The sequence below is a fragment of the Chlamydotis macqueenii genome, chromosome 1 (genome assembly GCF_036417535.1).
Source record: "Chlamydotis macqueenii isolate bChlMac1 chromosome 1, bChlMac1.mat, whole genome shotgun sequence".
Taxonomy (NCBI): domain Eukaryota; kingdom Metazoa; phylum Chordata; class Aves; order Otidiformes; family Otididae; genus Chlamydotis; species Chlamydotis macqueenii.
In genome coordinates, this window is record NC_141556.1 from 91,306,271 (window position 1) to 91,324,373 (window position 18,103).

The 18,103-nt window shown below is 49.7% G+C and overlaps 1 protein-coding gene across 3 annotated transcripts in view; it reads left to right on the forward strand.

The window, feature by feature from the left end:
- The window catches only part of LSAMP (limbic system associated membrane protein), a 1,033,563-nt gene extending 1,024,138 nt beyond the window's left edge, over positions 1–9,425 (forward strand). For all 3 annotated transcript variants that reach the window (XM_086761171.1, XM_086761161.1, XM_086761180.1), the window contains one exon: positions 1,885–9,425. In XM_086761171.1, coding sequence (XP_086617297.1) covers positions 1,885–1,982 — 98 coding nt within the window. In that variant the 3' untranslated portion in view covers positions 1,983–9,425. The remainder of the gene's footprint in view (positions 1–1,884) is intronic.
- Positions 9,426–18,103: the final 8,678 nt, after the last annotated feature.

Sequence of the window (18,103 nt, forward strand, 5' to 3'; positions counted from 1 at the left end):
CGGAGAAGTAATGTTTTGGGACTTTTTCACCACCAAGGTGGAATACAAATGATCCCAAACATCCTCCCCCCAATAATTTGACCATGAAAGATGCTTTCTCTGACACTTAGGCCAGGCAAGTGTAGTAGCTGAACTTGAACTTGTTCCTGAGCTCAGAGAGGAAAACAAGTTCCTGTCACCCAAACAAGGAGTGAAAAATCAGTATTGCAGGATTTGTGTGACAAGCCACAAAAGATGAGCAGGGACTCAGTGAAAAGAGAAACCATAGATGGAATATAATTTTTCCACACAATTCAGCACATACTTACTTAATAATGAAAGAATAGCATTGGAGCACAAACAGCTGACCTAGTAAGTGACGGGCTACAGTAGGAAGAAATCACACAAATGAAAGTGCTACACAATTTCAGGGGCTCTGGGAACATCATTAGTGGATTTGCTGCCTTTTAGTCACCAGCTAGAGTTTAATAGCGACTACGCTGCCGAGCGAGCCTGTAGCACCCCTGCCCCGCCCAGCAGAGAGAAGCTCTTCACCTGGAAAACTCTGCAGGCTGTGAGAGAGAGCAATTGCACTTCAGTCTCCTGAGCATGGGGCTTTTTTTTTTTTTTTTTTTTTTTTTTTTTTGGCTCCTCTCCACCATTAGAAATAATTCTTCTTGGTGGTAAGCATGTCTTCTTTCTTCTACAGCAGCATCAGTCCCAATGCATAAACTCTTTTCCGTTTCCACGCTTCAGCATCTTCCTGCACCCCTTCTGCGTAAAACACTGCATATACATACAACATGTATATGTATCTGTGCACACATACCTATGCATATACATGTATGTGTACATATAAATGTACCTGTACGTGTATGTGTACATGTACATATGCATATAAATGTACGCTTATGCATACACCTATGTGTACATACGCATGATGAGCATGTATTTGTGACACCACAGCCATGTATACCTCCCTGCCCCACTATACAGAAAAAGCTGCCAAGGCGTGGGATTGCAGGGTGGCTTTAAAACAGCATCGCTGCCTTTAAAGCCATCCAGAAAAGGAAACCTGTAAGTGAGAGGATGAATGAGAAGATGTCAGGAGTGTTAGCACTTAATGTTCCTGGAGCGAGGCTGCATTATTTGTTGCTGCGGCAGAGCGCTCCTCCCTGCCCCCTCTGACAGACCCCCGTGCATGAGCGCACATGCACATGTGCACAAGCTCCTTTCCCACCCTTGTGAAAAATCACCCTCCCTGGCACACCCTGCACCCTCACTCCATAGGTGTCGTGCCGCAGGGCCGTAAACGCAACAGCGAAGCCTTCCTCCACCCCGATTAAGAAATAAATAATTGCGGCGCAGCCCTTGGGAGGGGGGGCATTTGCTGGTTGGATCCATGTTTTATTGATCGGACCGCTGTGATGAATCAGCCCCCGTGGAGCCGATGTCTGGCTGCAGACAGGCAGCGTCCACCGTGCAGAATTACAACGAGCCCTGGCATCTCAGGGCGATCAACGGGAAGGGCAGGACTGGTGGCTGGGGGTGTGAAGGGGTGAGCTGTGCCCCCATGCCAGGCAGCCAGCAGCTCCCAGCCAGAGGCACAGCAAGGGATGGGATGGGGTCGGCAGCCGGGGCTGAGCCTTCCCAGTTGCTCCAGGCCCTGTTTCTCCAACCCAAGTATTGCCTAGGGAGACCCTCACGTGTTGGGCGGGAGGGGAGGATGCTGAGGAGCTGGCGGGGCAGAAGCCTGCAGTTGGGCTGGATGGAGGCTCACCTAAGCAGAAGGCCCACTGCTGCAGGAGCAGCCCTGGAGCAAAGTGCCATGTTCCTGTGTTACCTCTGTCTTGCCCAGACGCGTGTAATCTTGTCCTCTTTTCTCTCCCTTCTTGCACCCTGCAGGACCCGGCACGGGGAGAGTAGACAACGGCTCCATGAGTTTGGCCGTCCCACTGTGGCTGCTGGCAGCGTCCCTGCTCTGCCTACTCAGCAAATGTTAATACAAATCAGAATTAAAAAATAATAATAATAATAATTATTAAAAATACCAACACGACAACAACAACAACAACACACAAAACAAAACGCGTTATACAGGAGACAGAGCGAAGAGAGGGGAGAGAGAAAAGAGAGGGGGGGAGAGAGAGAGAGGACTGTTTCTTTCACAACTTTTGTGTGTTCAGGAGCGAAGAGGGGGGGGAGAGGAAAAATTACAGCAAAGAAGACTCAACAACATTTAATCCAAAACCTGACAAGCCGGCTGTCAAGTCACTGACTGTCTAGGAGGCAACATGAAGCAAGGGAGAGAATGGGGCACCAGCAAGGATCGTGTCGCCGGAGGATGCTGCAATGTAAACAATCTAACAAAACCCGCAAAGCCAATCGAACAGAAGAACCCTTTTCTTTTCTCTCCTCCTTCCTCTTTTCCATACTCCCTCACTCTCCTTCCTTTCTCCTCTTTCTTTCTTTTGCAGAAAGAGGTCTTTGCTTCGGAGTCTATTGCCACTTAACTTTTTGGATGCCCTGGGTCATTTTTGTGAGGCAATGCTCAGCCAGTTCATACTTTTGAAAACAAAAAAAAAAAGGGAAAAAAAAAAAAAGCCACAAACCAGAGCAAGTCACCTGAAGCTCTCTGCACACTGGTGTCCTGTGAAGAATTCCTGCTCTCTTCACTTCACCCTACGCTCCTGTGCACCCAGCCCTTGCTAAACACTCTTCTTTCCTGTCCCATTCCTTCATGCAATATCACACTCGCTGGCCTGAACTCTACTGAAAACATATTTTTCTTTTTTTATTAATCCTCTTCCTCTCCCCCTCTCCCCCCTCAATTTGACCAGGTTTCTCTTTCTCCTGTGTATGCCTGCGTGCGTGCGTGCATGCGTGTATGTGTGGCTCTCGCTCCGTCTTCTCTGTCCCTCTTTCTCTTGCTCTCTCTAAGCATGCAAAAGGAACAGTCCCTGTGTACATATGCTCATCCTGCTGTAGATAATGTCCTGCCTTCTAAGTGCGAGAAAGGTGCTGAGAGATCACTCAGGCAGAGAAGAGGGGTGAGGAGAGAGGGGCAGCTGCAACACAGGTTCCCACAGTGGTCCCTCCGCCACTGGCTTTTTGACTCCTGGCCGCCTTGCTTGCAAGAGTCAATCTGCACACCCTTGTTTATCCTTTTTTTTTGTCTCCTACCTGCAACCTGTCTGGCTCCCAGCCTTCAAGTAGCAGCATAGCAGCCCCTGCTATGCGTGAGTGCTTGCACAGGAACATGGGGGTGTGCACAAGTGTGCATTTGTCCCGATAAGCAGAAGAAATTAGGATTGGCCTGCAGCGCTACGGAGTGCAGAGTGCGGCCTCCTTGGGGAGGGGAGGCTGGGCCGGTGGGATGTGAGTGATGAGACCTTGGACATCACCGAGCAGCCATTCCTGCAGGTACGATGCCTCAGCGTGAGAACTACAATCTGGTCATTCCTAACCATTTTGGTAGTCATGCAAAAATAGAGGCAATACCCTTTTTTGTTGTTGTTGTTCTTGCTGTCCTCCCTGTTATAGAAGAAAACATATGCTAAGTAAGGGTGAGTGTGTGAGCGTGTGTGTGTGCGCGTGTATTGCACACCACTGCTAATATAAAGCTCACTTTGCAAATTCCACATTTGAAACAAATTGAGTCAGAAAATATCCAGGACCTGTGAATGTAAGAAGAATAACAAATGTCAGGTGAAAAATCCTGGGCTTATAAAGAAGGAGCTTAAAGTGGTGCAGTAAAGAAGTAGGCAGCACAACTCCCCTTGCTCTTCTCTTTTCTCATCTGAAGGGTGGTGGTCGTGCTGGGGAGGGCTGTCACTTGCCATCATCCTTCCCATGGCAGAATCTCATGCAGAGGTGCCATCAGGGGGATGCTCCAGTGGCTCCTGAGTGAGGAGAAGGAGAGAACAGGCTGTGAGAACCAGGGTTAAGAAAATGCTGGGTGGTGGCTGGAAATGGCCACGCCAGCAACAGGTCTGTTGCAGGAGTCAGAGCGAGCAGCAGAAAAAGGGGAGCTGACAGTCGTATGCTCCAGTGCCTGCATGCATGTGTGCGGGCAGGGGCAGTGGGAAGAAGACTCTTGCATTTCCCGGCCACGAGCCCTAGCATCCACAGCAGCAAAGATGATAAAAGGCAAGGTTTATCAGGTAGCTACTTGGTTTTTTGGGGAGGGAGGATGTGCAGGGAGGAACTTCAGTTAGCCCACGCAAGTCAAGTGACCATCCCAGGACAGTACAGTGGTTTACAGTTTTACACTGGGCTTTTGAGCACCAGCAAACTTGCTTTTCTGTCTTTGCCCTGTGAACCAGCGCAGTAGCAGCGCTCTTGGCAGCTATGCTCGCACGCTCTTGAAGGCAAGGGGGAAACAGCTTGGGCTTGCAGCCCTGCGGTGTGCGCGAGGGGATATCCACCAGGTACTCCCCTCCCAGGAAATAAAGTGGGAATTGCTGTCTCTGAGCCCGTCCCCATCTTTGCACGGCTGGGACATGCTCCACCAAGGCCTCTGTCCCTGTCACTCAGCGCAAAGCTTTCACCTTGCACTGCGGCACTGCCGGTGCCTGCTCCTCTCTGCTGAGCTCAGCTGTTTCGGGCAGCAGCCGGCAGGCAATTAAGCAGGCAGTCAAGGGCTCCTCGCAGACAGCCAGAATGTGCGAGGAAATATTAAAGAGAGAGATGAGAGGCTGAAGTGTGGGTGATGCCAGACTTGCTACAGATCTGCTGTGGATTTGGATGGTGGTAAATTACTCTCCCCCCTCAGCTCCTTCAAGCTCCAAAGCCATACCTGGGGGTGTTCGTGCCTTGGAGCAAAAGGGGAGAGTTGGGCAACTGGTGCTTGAAATCTGCCCAAGGCATCCAGGGATGGCTCCCAGCTTCCGAGATAGAGTGGTCATTGATGGGATTTGTGTATCTCCCTTGGAGACAGGCATGCTGTAGCCCAGGAAGAAAATCCCCTGTATCCTTCAGAGCATTCAGACACCCCAGTCCTCCTGCCCACCTCTTCAGAGGGTCATGTCATTTGATGTCTTAGTAACAACTCCAGTTTTCCTGCTGCAACAGGGCGCCTCATCCCCCTGATACAGCCGTGAGCTGATGCTGGTTCCAGAAGCCAGGGCTGGGAGCTGCATCCTCTCCAGCACACTGGCACAAGGGAAAACACCGCATTGCTGGCATTGCTCATTTTCGGGGCTGTACCTACACCTGGATTTATTGTCACATGGCTGGCATTTCTCATTCTCGCGGCTGCATTTATTGTTGCAGGCTTGTTGCAAGAAGGTGGGCAGCCCGCAGTGACTTGCTGTCACAGGCTCTTCCTGAGGGCTGGGTAAAGCCCACCATTTTCCTTAAATTGAGGCTTCTCTTTGGTGCCAACTTGGTTGCTGTTGTAAGGTCTGTCCCACGTGTTGTCCTCTGCATGCGTTTTTGTCACTGTGAGGTCACTCCTAGGCACTGGGTTCACGCACATCAGGGCCCTGTGGTGTGGTGGTGGTGGTCACAAGTCCCAGCACTTCATTGTCTCACCTCTTTTTTGGTTTGAAAGAGTTTTTGAGGGGATGTTTTTTTCAGATGTGAAGGCATAGAGGCTTATGGTTAAAGGAAAATTTATTACTAAAAACAGGACACCTGCTTTTTGAAGCCATCTGCCTATTAGCTAGAGGAAACAACCACAGCCCTGCTGCTGGGATCTGGTCTCGCCTGCAGGACCTGGGCCAATCTCTGCCTCCGTCGCATGGCTGTGTAACAGGGTTAAAGCCAGTTATTTGCAGACCTGTCTGAGAAAAGGGACAAATACCAAGTGTGCCTGTTATCTGCAGCAGTGCTGGGAGCCCCACTCCTGGCAACATCTGTTCCTTAGCAGGGCTGGTGGAGTCGTGGGTAGGCTGGAGCCTGATTTACTCCAAGAAGTTAACTCTATGAGCTGCTGCATCCATCACGGGATGCTGTGAACATCCCCCTGTTTCTCCTGAACTCGAGCAGTGATCGCCCAAAGCATCTGTAGAGAGGAGAGCTCAGATGAACATAGGAAACACAGGCAAGGTCAAACACTTTTCCCCATTCTCTTTCTCCCCTCTGCCCTTTGACAGAGGTGTTGCAAAGAATTTTCTCATGTCTCAGGCCCTTTTCTGTGAATCTGTTTCTCCTCCTTGCCTCTACTCTGCCTTCATGTTGCTGTCTTCCTCATCATGTCCCGAAAAGCTATGGTCTTGCTTCCTGCTGCCTCTCAGCTGGTTGGGGACTGGGGGAGATGGGCGTTTGGAACGGGACACCAGTTCCTTGAGCTTGTCAGTGTAATTGTGTTTGATTGATGGAGATTTAACATTTAGTGTTATAAAAAGAAATGAACAAAATTGAAAAAAAAAAAAAGAAAATATTGTATTTCTTCTACTGGTTTGTAAATATTACAAGAGTTACATGAGATGTCTGGTGATGTCCAAGCAGAGGAACAAAGGTTTTATGGCCCCATACTTGCTAGCAGATTTCTAACCCTTTTCAAATGATCGAGAGGAGGGGTGAAGGCAAGTCTTCCTAAAAGGAACTGGACGGGGAAATATAGCCACCCCAAGCCACATGAACTCCATGCATGACTGTAGCGTGTTGCTTGGAGCGTGTGTCTGGTCAGATGGAAACTGAAGCAGATGCCTGTCTCTGAATGGCTGGGCAGGACAATGTTGGACGCTCCAGCCGACACCTGTATCTTGGCAATTGTGTTCATTTTTGTTTGTTTGCAGCCCCGCAGCTTGCGGGTGTGTTGCACAGTGATGCACTCCCCTCCCCTTTCCGCTTTCTTCACCAGTGAAGTTGTGTCGCCCCATGCTAGCACCAAGTGCATGTTAACGTGCCATTCATGAAGATTTCATTGGTGACATGCATTGTGTCAAGAGTTAGTCTTTGTCTGCTCACCTTTCTCACACCACTGACTGTTCACTGCTTGGGCAGATCTCTTGTGTACTGCTGCCTGCCCCACTTTTGGTCAAAGTATATCCAAGCCCCACCAGCTCTGCTTAGCTCCAGGTGCATCCAGACCATGCCCCCAAGCCATCTGTCCAAGCAACCTCATTTTGAAGGTCCAAGCTCACAGCGTGGACAAAGTCGCTGTCAATAGCCATGTGGTCTCCAGGCTGAGTGGAAGCCACACATCTGGAAGGAATTTCGGGGAGCAACAGGGAGTCCTGATGATTCAAGAACATTTGGGGAAGAGGATCTGGGAAGTCAGAGGAGCTACTTCAGAGTCCTTCACAGCCCCACCACCAAGTGATGTTTCAGCTCACTCTTTGCACAGTGCTTTAGCACTTCAGCCCTCCCTGATGAAGGAATCTGTGGGCACAGGGAAACAGCTCTTCTCCTCCTAACCCCTCTCATTCCTCTACTTCTTCTCCTTCAAGCGCACTGACCCGCAGCCCAATTCGTCATGGTGCTTACTGTGATGTAGCAACTGACACCGAGGATGGCTAACCAAGACAGTCCTACAGAGGAGATGCTAGAGGGTGAACTTCTCTGTCTCTCTCTCTCTCTTGTGATGGTGCGCAAAACTTCTTGAGTTAGGGATGCCGAGAGCAAACTGTCCCATGGAAAGGGCAGAACCTCAGGCAGGGAAGCGATGGAGAAACTGGATGGTAATTTCCAAGATGTGATGCTGGTGGAAAAGGGTAGAGTGCTGTCCATCGTCCATGCGCAGAACTCCCAGGTTCACCAGCAAGGAGACCATGGCCTCTCAATGCTAGTCTTAGAGCAGCTTCATTTCCAGTGGGATGCCCAGAAGATTTTTTTTTTGACTGCATGACTCCTGCTGACTAAGAGCTGTATCACACCATTAAAACTTCTTTCTCTTTTCCATCGTGTAACTTGCTAGAACGATGTTCAGGCGGTTCCTACGGCCTCCCAAAATTTTGCTTGATGGTTGGCTTCCATTAGGCCAATATTTGGTGTTTGCTTGTTGATTCACTCACCATAAAAGGAAAGCGGAAGTCAGCTTGGTGAGGATATGTTGGTATGGTCCTCTGTGGCTTGGGGTGATGGGTGTGAGGTGAGGAGACCAGCCAAGGCAGGGCTTGGGAAAGAGGAGCAGCTCTCCTAATTAGCCCAGACAGGTGGCAAGCTGTCCAAGTGGTCCTTCACTTGTTGCAGGCTCAGGTTAGCTGGTGCCACAGCAACTCAGCCCTGCAAGCCTTGTAGAAGTGCTCAGGCAGCAGAGGAGAAAGGGGCAGTGCAAGTCAGGAGGACATGACTGCAGGACAGGTGGTGGGGCTGCGTGAACAGCAGGGCTTCTTGGGCAGCACAGCTGGGGAAAGGACAGAGATTGCATCCAAGAAGGGCTGTTCCCAGGTAGCGCAGAACCTGTGCCTATGCTCCCAGTGCATCAGGAACTTGTCTCCTGGCCCTGACGGAGCTCGCACACCACACTGCGACTAGTCTCGGTGAGTGATGCGGTGTGAGACCATGGTGGCTGTGTCCATGCCCTGGGAATGGGATGTTTCTGTACATAAGATGTGGGCCACGGATGGAGATGAGGAGCAAGACCACCTAGAAGCCAGCCAGTGAGGAGGGCTCCTCCCAAGTGGTGCTGTCCTTCTCCGAAATTATGCCATTTGCTCCTCATTTTGGCCACGCGCAGGCACACACGCACATCCCTGTGACCCCTACCACACACACACTACAGTAGTCCTCTCGGCTACCACACAGGCGCTTTTGTTTCCCACACCCACCATCACACACGCAGCCAGACACGCACTCCTCCAATTGCTCCTGGCAGTGGCTCTGCCTGCCCACACAGCTACGTCGTGACCTCCCGAGGAAACCAGGAGAAAGCGCGCCTGTGCCTGTGCCTGCGCCTGCACATGCAGGAGCCAGGAAAGAGAGGAGTGGGCAAAGAGCAGGAACCTGCCTCTGCAGTGCCACCATCACCTCCCCAAATCTTTCAACTTTTCCAGCTGGAGCCAAGTTTCATCCTCTAGATCTTGAGAATGAAGGCCAGTCCCTTCTTCTTGCTACATGGTGGGGTGGTTAGAACTCTCCTCATTAACAGTGTTATATACATATAAATATATATATATATCTATATCTTTATATATATTTTTCCCCAGCACTGTAGACATGAGCTGAACTTCTCTGTAATGAAACGAGAAAACGGCCATTTTATTTTTTGCCATTGGTTTGGTTTTGGAACTAGCTCTGTGAAAAAAAATTTTAAAAGCGCAAGTGTGTGTGTAAAAGAATCGATCAAAAAAAAAAACCAAAACAACCCAACAAATGAATGAACAAAACCCAGTGATGGAAAAAAAAAAAAAAGAAGCTTTTTATTTTTTCTTTTCTCAATGTATTTAACTTCTGTTATCTCGTTTCTGTTTCTTTACATGTATGAATGCTCTGCTCTTCTGTGATCTTAAAAAAATACAAAAAAATACAAAAATTAAATAAACATGAAAATGAGGTAATGTTTCTTCATTTTCCCTTCCTTTCTTGCATACTTCAGCTTGTTTCCTCTCTGGTCGTGTCTAGCGATGACTTCCCAGCCCACCCAGGGGACGGGGGGAGGCTGCCCCTTCCCTCACTTTCCTTGGCAGGGTAAGGTGGTGCAGGCCAGGGCAAGCGGTTTGGGGGTGAGGGTGCCAGGTCACCTGTAGCAGACTGGTCCCCTGGGATGCAGTGCCTGGCAGGGAAGGGAGCAGCCTGGCCTCAACTGGGGCTGCCAGGAGGAGAGGAGGGGTGCGGAGCCTGTCCGCAGCTGGGTGTTGTGGGCAAAACTGCAGTGCCCAGCCCTGAAGCCAGCGCTTGCCTTTGGCTCTGCCAAATAATCACATTTTAAAAAAAATTAAATTACATAATTGTATATGTGTGCAGGTACGAGTCGAGATCAGGGTTGCAGTCTCAGGAAGGGAAGAGCAAGGAAGCAGATGGAAGGGTTGGGCTGAGGCTGAGCAGCACAGGTGAGCACAGGAGAGGAGCACCAAAAGACAGAGCACCATGGTGGAGACAGGGGAGGAGGCCAGTGGGGAAGGAGGAAGGAAATGCTGGCCAAGAAAACAGAGCAGGACGCAGCATTGGAGAGGCCAGGTTTTATGTCAAAGAGGGAGAGAGGAGACAGGGGAATGGAGAGGGCCTGGGGCTTGGAGCAAGGGCAGCCAGAAGAAGAGGGAGAGGGGCAGGAGTCTTGTACTGTGGGCACAAGCAGGCATGAAAAGAATAGGTTAGAAGAAAGAGAGCGGTAGGGAGGGTGCAGCAGGGTAGCCAGGGTGAGTTTACAAGAAAACACAGCCAAAGGGGCGAAGAAGCCAAGAAGCAGAATCCAGGGAGTCTGGTGAAAGGAGAAAGCAGCACCCAGGATATCTCAGCATGGTAAGTATGAGGGATGAGGGAGAGCCCAGGACATCTACAGCCAAATCACTCCCATAGCAGGATCTATCCAGCACATAAGTGCCACGTGGACATCACAGCCTTGTGACACCTTCCTTGTCCCAATGGGAGAACCTGTATTTCCTGGCGGGCCCTGGGGACACAGCTGGATGCGCTACTGCACAAGGCAGCAGTGCGGCTGGGATCCAGGCCCTGGCTGTGTGGCAGGTCTAGGGCAGCCCAGGGCTGCAGCCTGGGGTGGGATGGGGCAGTGGGTGCCTGCACCTGGGGAAAGGGAACCCCAACACCGGAGTAGCAGCATGAGGCTGCAGATGGCCGGGTTCAACTTGCGCCATGGGAGAGCCCGGCTGCAGTGCTGAGAGCAAGGTGGTCTCATCCTCGCATGCTGCTGGAACATGAAAAAATGGGGCTTCTTATTTCTGGGTCTGCTCTGTCCAGCACCTGTGTGATGCCTTCACTGCCTCCATTTCACCGTCCACCTTCTCCTCTACTGCCCATTTACAGTTCTCTGGGGCAGAGACTTGAGACCCGCGTACAAAACAGGGATATGTTCTGTGAAAGGGTTTATCTAGTTCTGTTTCTAGAACATAACATACAGAACAATGAAAGCCTGGTTTTCAGTAGAGTACAGACTTGTTCCTTAAACTGCATGAAATAAAACAAAACCTGCTGTCAGAAGCTCAGCACAAACAGCATGCTAAGCAGAGGTATGTCAGGAAGCACTAGGCGTAATGAGGACTGTGAAGATGCAGGTGGCTAGCACTTACCACACCTTTGCTATTCGAGACTGAGAAGAAACAATGGGTTATGAACCCTCCTCCATCGCCATCATTCCCTTCTGTGGTGCTGGGGTTGCGGAGCAGAGCGGGGCTACAGGCAGAGCTGGTAGGGGCAGCCTCAGGCTGTGGTGTCAGTGTGCTGCATGGATATGAAGGTGGGTACTGAGCTCTATTGGCCGGTCGCTGAGGTGGAAACCAGCCACGCTTCTGGTGCTATACATCGTTGCCACCAGTGCTACGAAGGCTCCACCTCAATGTCTCCTCTGAACACAGCTGGAAAAGCTGTCTGTGCCTTTTCACCTTCACCACCTTGAAGCTGAGAATAAAAAGAAGACAAGCAAAACCCTGGCAAGCACAACCTCTCTTTTCATTAACATTTAAATGGTTATTTTTAATGGTACATTTAACTAACACTAACTTATCCATGGGAAGAGAATTTGGCTGTTAACACTGGCATCTGCTTAACAAACTGAAGCTTTGCATTTGGTGAGGCGTGAGCATAACACCAATAGTATTCCTTGCTAACAGCAGACTCATTAGCATTAATTGCTGTATTTACTACCACAAAGAGCTTTCTGTATCTGTAACAGCAGTTATTAGATGTACCCCATTCTCACTGGAAAAGGTACACGTGGAATTATTAGCAGTGATGCTGACCTACCGGTAAACGAGGATCTAAATTCTTGGCACTTACCATAACTCAAAACTTCCAGAAGAGTAAGAAAAGTGGTGAGATGTTCTGGGGACTGTGTTCTTCATCTTTCCTCACTGGAGAACTATGTTCAAACATGGCTAAATTGCAATTGGAAACGAATTTAAGGGTTATGGTGCTCAAAGGCCACAGGAACATGTGTGTCCATAAAAATACCTTGCAATTCAGTCAAGACTGGCTTTTTGCTATCCAAAGCAGGCGTTGTCAGAATGGGCAAAGAGCTGGGTTTAGAGAGATAAACGGTGATTGATAAACCTCATCAGATTTGCCACAACTGTGCACTGGTTGGCACCCTTAAGATTGACAGGACCTACCTGCCACTTGTGCCCATCAGCAGCTGGAATATCAAGGCAGTCTCAGAGACACCATATTTTGATGCTTGGGATGTGAAATTGTATTTTTTTTGTAAGATTTCTCGAAATGGGACACTTCAGGCTGAGTTGTAAGTCAGGATGCAAATATCACAACTTATTTCAAAATCCAGACCCAAGCATCTCAGAAGCATGGGAGCATCTTTGGGTGGCTGTGACATGGGCTGTGACCTGTGAGAGCTGGAAATTGCAATCACTTGCTTCCAGAGACATGCTTGTACCTAAGGCCTTGTTACTGGCCTGTTGTCTGTGTTACGAACTCTGTCCACACCTGGCAGCTGTGGCATCTGTAAAAACTTGGGAACTTGAGAACATGCTGGAGAGTATGAGCTTTACACAATGCTGTCTGATGATTAAAACTTTCGTAGTATATGGTTTGTAGAATATTTACTACTTACTCTTCAAAAATGCTGCCTTTCCAGTTTAGCTTAAGAATGGTGCAATGACCAGGAAGCTAGAGGAATGAGTGTTTGAACCATTTTTCACAGACAGGAAGGTGCTAATTGAAATGCAGAATACAGTGGAGATACAGTTCAATAACCTTGGTAATAAATCTGATTTTTAGGTCTTTTAAAATATTACAACTATAATGCAAAACACTGAGCAGGAATAACGCTATTCTGCTGGATGAGAGCTGCTCCAAAAGTGCTACAGGGCTGGAGGGCAGCAAGGCACCCCTTAGGCTTGGTTTGGAAATCACACCTCTACATTGATCTGCTGTTGCCCCTTCCCTGGGTGCTGATTTTTTTTATCCAGCTCTGTGCCTGGGGCTTGAGGGTTACAGTTCTCTGCTGCCTGTGGTGACAGGCTGTAGCACGAGCAATGAGAGCGTTTGTGGAAGTCATTGGTAGAAGTGGATGGTCCCACCTTCTATCAGCTCAACACATGGATCTGGGTTTTTCCATCTCTTGAATCCCAGCCTCCAAGACTTTCTTTAGCTTGCAACCCATTTTGCAACCCAGTCTTCCCAGCTGGAGAACTCACTCTATGGCCTGAATCTCTTCAGAATGCCTCCCAGAGGTCAGTGGGGATGCACGAGGCACTTGACATGAGTCCAGGAATCCAGCAGAGCTTCAATCCCTCACAGTGCACCTGGCTTCCAGGCCTGCTCCCCCATTCAGCCCTACGTGATTCTGTGTACCTCTAACAGGCATGCAGGCTGTTTCCTGTAGATACCTGAACTGCATCAGGTTTTAATTTTGCCATGTTGTTCTGTTGGATTCCCTTCCCAGCCATGCACTTTGTTTAGCATCAAAAATTTCATGGGGAGTAGTGGTCTAACCCCTACTGCAAGCAAGTGGCAGAGTGAGGATCAAAAGATGCATGGTGTTATGAGAGAAGTTATTTTATTTTCAGGCCAAGGGATGTGGCAGCACAGAAGACAAGAATCTTGCACCGAAGAGACTGCACGGGTGCTCCTTGTAACCCATCCCTCCCCATTCCCTGGGCAAGTGAACACGTGGCAAGTAAGCAAGCTGAAATGGCCACAGGAGAAGCTCTAACTCCAGCTGGGCTTCCCCATCCCCTCTCACCCAGCTGTATGCCATCTCCAAATCCTCACTCCCTGTGTCATGCAGGGGCAGAGGAACCACCAAGGATCCTGGCAGACAAGCAGGAGGCCCTCTTTGAGACTGATGGTGGGAGCCCTGCCTCCACCTCACTGTCTGGCAGCCAGCACCCTTCCACTGCCGTCCAGCAAGCAACACATGAAGGGCTCCTAGAGGTGCCAGAGCCCACAGCAAGTAGTGGCATAAGCCAGGTCACACAAGGAGGGAGCCAGGCCTCTGGATCTAAGGGTGGCACAGCCATCATTACTGGAGGAGCTCTGCCTCAGGAACACACTGCTCAGTTAAAGTTGCTTCAGTTGGCACAAGCTGTGGAAAACACAGGCACTGTGCATTCAGCCAGAGCACCCATGAGCCAATGGAGAGCTTGAGATAAGACTATACATCCTCTCTGCAGTGCGGTTTGGGAAGCCTGCCCAAATAAAGGCTGCCGTGCCTGCCTGTGGGTCCGTCACCCATTTGTAGAGTGGCCTGAGAACTTCTCCAGCCATGGAGAACCTCTCACAGATCATCCCAAGGGCTTGCTGACCTTACTGGTTTGCTTAGCAGAGCCAAGACAACCCTCTTCCCAGCATCAGTGCTTGTGTGTTGGTTGTCTGTCTTGTGAAGGAAGGGGTGGGCTCACCATATCTTTCCATGAATGTTGCTTTACCCAGCCTGAGTGCTTCCTTCCACCACAGAGCCTTGCACGCCTTCAGGGTAGCCTCCTTCCACTGATTAAAGCTCTTCTCCATGGCACAGAAACCAAGATGTCCAGAGGTTCGTTGCTGAAGGCAGCTGCTAGTGATAGCCCCAGCTGCACCTCTGGTACCCCAAACCGGCACGCAGCCTCTTTCACTGCAGCAGAGGCAGAGCAGGAAGCAGTTCTGATGTTCCCATCCACATCACATGGTGGGGATGAACTCAGTGCTATGCTCTTGAAGCAAATTGCTCTTCTGCAAGGTTTTTCTGGGGTGGCAGTTGGCACAGCAGAGCTGCTGACAGGCATCAGGGCAAGCCTCCCACGCTGCAGGATGGGGTTCCAGCTGACACGGCCCTGGTACCCACAGGCATAAGCCATACTCTGTGCTCTGTTAGTGGGACAGAAGTGTGATCATATGCCTGAGCCCAGTCAGGCCTTTTACTGCCAACTGATCTGGCAGCAAGTGGCTGCGGGACAGATGGGTGTGCAAGCGTGGCCTTGTGCTGCTGTCTCCTTGAGGGTGATGTAGGGGGGCATCACTCTAGGGCCCTGCACCTCTTGGTGTGCTTGGGGACCCAAGGGCTATGGAGAAGACACGGTGGCTGCAGAGATGAATTTACTTCCCAAGAGGCACAACTGAGTGGCTCTTTGTAAGGAGCGGGCAGCTGAGTGCCAGCTTCTCCTTCCAAGCAAACCCTGGATCAGCTTGAGGGCAGGGACCACAAGTTCAGAAGGCATTTGCAATGCTATCCAAAGTCTTCCTGCTCTGCTTTTCTTACCCTCATTAGCTAATTGAAATGGAAATGAAAAGAAGCCAAACATCTCTGGGAAGGAGCTATAACACTTGCAAAAAAAGGTTTGCAACTGCTCCAGAGGACCTCTCTAGCCCCCTGCCCCAGGCAGCAATGTGTCCTCAGGCAGTGGAGGGATGGGACATCCTGAAGCAGCCACATCAGACTAACAGGAGTCAGTTGCAACTGAGTGGTAGAAGAGTTAAAAAACCAAAAGTCACTAAGGAGAGTGACTGAAGAAATGAAAAAAAAAAAAAGACAATGGAGAAGCAGTTTGTGCTTCTAATGATGGCTGCGATGCAGCAAATGAGGGAAAATTAGCACCAGACAGACAAATAGAAACTCATTTCAAGGGGCATGGAGTGAGACAAAAATCGCAGTGGAAAGCTCAGGAGATTAACTTGGTAGCAATGAAACTTTATGTCCCAAGGAATCCAGTGCTCCCACGCACTCCCTTGCTCTCTCCCTGTGGCCTTGGAGCTCTCCCCCCATGCCCTTTAATGATCCCCCTCACTCTTATACAAATACTAGAGCTGAGAAAACACTTATTCAGAGCAGGAGGGTGAATTTGCTTTGATGCTATCCTCCCTCCCACCTTTTAAAGTTTCTGTCTGTGACAAAGAGTTCCTGTCTGCAGCGAAGGTGAACAGGAGTAGGTCATCACGGCTCCAGTGGCCAAAAGCTGACGTTGGGCTCAGCTTCACGTGACGGTCTGAGAAACTGGGCTGGCCTGATCACAGTAGTGTCAGGGAGGGGTTGGCTTGGGGCACAGGGACAGCAGCTGTGTAAGATGGTTTTTGCTTGTATACCAGAGGGAATAGTCCCCAATTTCACTTAATGAATTGCTGAACCCTGTCCATCTCAGAAGCACCAGCAATGCCATTGTGTTCTCCTGCTTCGTCTCTGTGACATAGGGTCGTTTTACAGCCTTATACCCTCTTGCCCTAAGAGACATAAGCTGCTCAAGGGTGGGAAGAGGCACATGTCATGGGGACGGAGCCTGTGCAGTGCTCTGCATCCTTCTCCACCTGGTGTCCACTCCAGGGTCACCAAGGAACAAGGTTTGACAGCCAGGTCTGGGTCTGTGTGTTCAGCCAGTCAAAGCAATGCAGTAAATTAGGATGTGGGAAACCAACAACATGAGACTCTGCTGGGACTCCTGCTGTGGTAGCAGTTTCTGTCCAGTGCTTACAAACAGTAGGGATTTGTACCACAGATAGAGTAGTACCTGCCGAAAGTCCTTATTCACGTCTCCTGAGCTAACTGTGCCAGGCTTGACTTATTGCACTGGCTTTAGCCCCCTTCAAAAGGATGGCACCAGATCGGTGTGAGAGGTTACTCGGTGATGAATCAGGCATGAGTGGGGTTTGTTTTTTTCCACATGTGCTCATTACCAATGCCTGTGGATAACCCCAAGAGAAACAGTAGAATGGCACTATTTATGCTCAGCCAACAGCTCTGTCACCTGAAAAGATTATAGAATCATAGGATCATTTGGGTTGGAAGGGACCTTTAAAGGTCATGTAGTCTTGCCCCCCCTGCAAGGAGCAGGGACATCCCCAACCAGATCAGGTTGCTCAGAGCCCCATCCAACCTGGCCTTGAACATTTCCAAGGATGAGGCATCCACCACCTCTCTGCGCAACCTGTTCCAGTGTTCCACCACTCTCATTGTAAAAGTATTTTTCGTAATATCTAATCTAAATCTACCTCCCTCTATTTTGAAATCATTACCCCTTACTTCAATGTCATATAGTGATGGGACTCTGTGCTCGACAGGTGCCACAGAGGCAAAGGACAGGTACTCTGGAGCCTGGAAGTCATGTTGTCCCATAATGGCAATCTTGCCCTAGAAATTTAATTTGCTTGACAGCCCATTTATCTGACCTGCCCTTCGTGCAAGAAAGGCAGCCCTTGAGAAGGACCCCCTGGGCTGTGATTGCTTCATGCGCACCCTATGTCTGCAACAGGACCCCTGGTGCCGGGCTCACTGGTCCTTCTGGTGGTTGTACATCTACATCCCTACACCGCCAGCAAATGACCGTGGGCAAACCCATGAGAAACATGTGCAGTGGGACAGAACGGCAGAGGCTGAGTCTCACCCAGGAGCTGGCTGGAGTGTACTGGTAGGTACCAGGCTGCTCTAATAATTTCATTCTAATAAGCAAATTAGCTAAAATCGAAGCCAGTCTCCAGAGACTTTATGAACAGATAGAAGAAGTGTGACTACATAAGGAAGTGTCTGAGGGTGCTCAGCTCCCTTGTTTTCCACTCTTATTGTCTTGCTGCTCCATTATTTGAATCTCCTTTCCACATTTATTGGTGTTAGGTAGTTAATGTCCTTGCAGGGTTAGTGTTTGTCTCTTCCATTTCTGTTTCTAGTGCATGATTTCCTTGAGCAGGCACGAGCCATTTGGCCCACATCGATTATTTATGAAGGTGGGAACCTTTTATGTCAGCGCCTTAGTAACTTAACGGTGGTGTTGAAAGAGGCTGTCTAGAAGTAGCTGCATGTCTTGCAGGAGCTGGGAGACATGGAAGGAGGCTGAGGGGCTGCCGTGCCTGATAGGAAGGGAGCAGAGATGGGAGACAAATCAGGGTGAACGCACTGTAAAGGGCGATTTATCTATTAAGCTGCCAGAAAGCAGAGCTAAAATGATACCCTTGGGATTTGATAGTGCTTTGCATTCACCTTGCAGAGGTGCTAAGAAAATATCAGTAAAGATTGAGGCCTGTTATTATAATTCCCAACAAGAAGGGACTACATTTTCAGGAATAAGTGCAACGAGAACATTGCACCTCTGCTTGTGATGGACTGGAGGCTCATCCCTCACCCTGCGCCGGCAGATGCTCCGCAGTT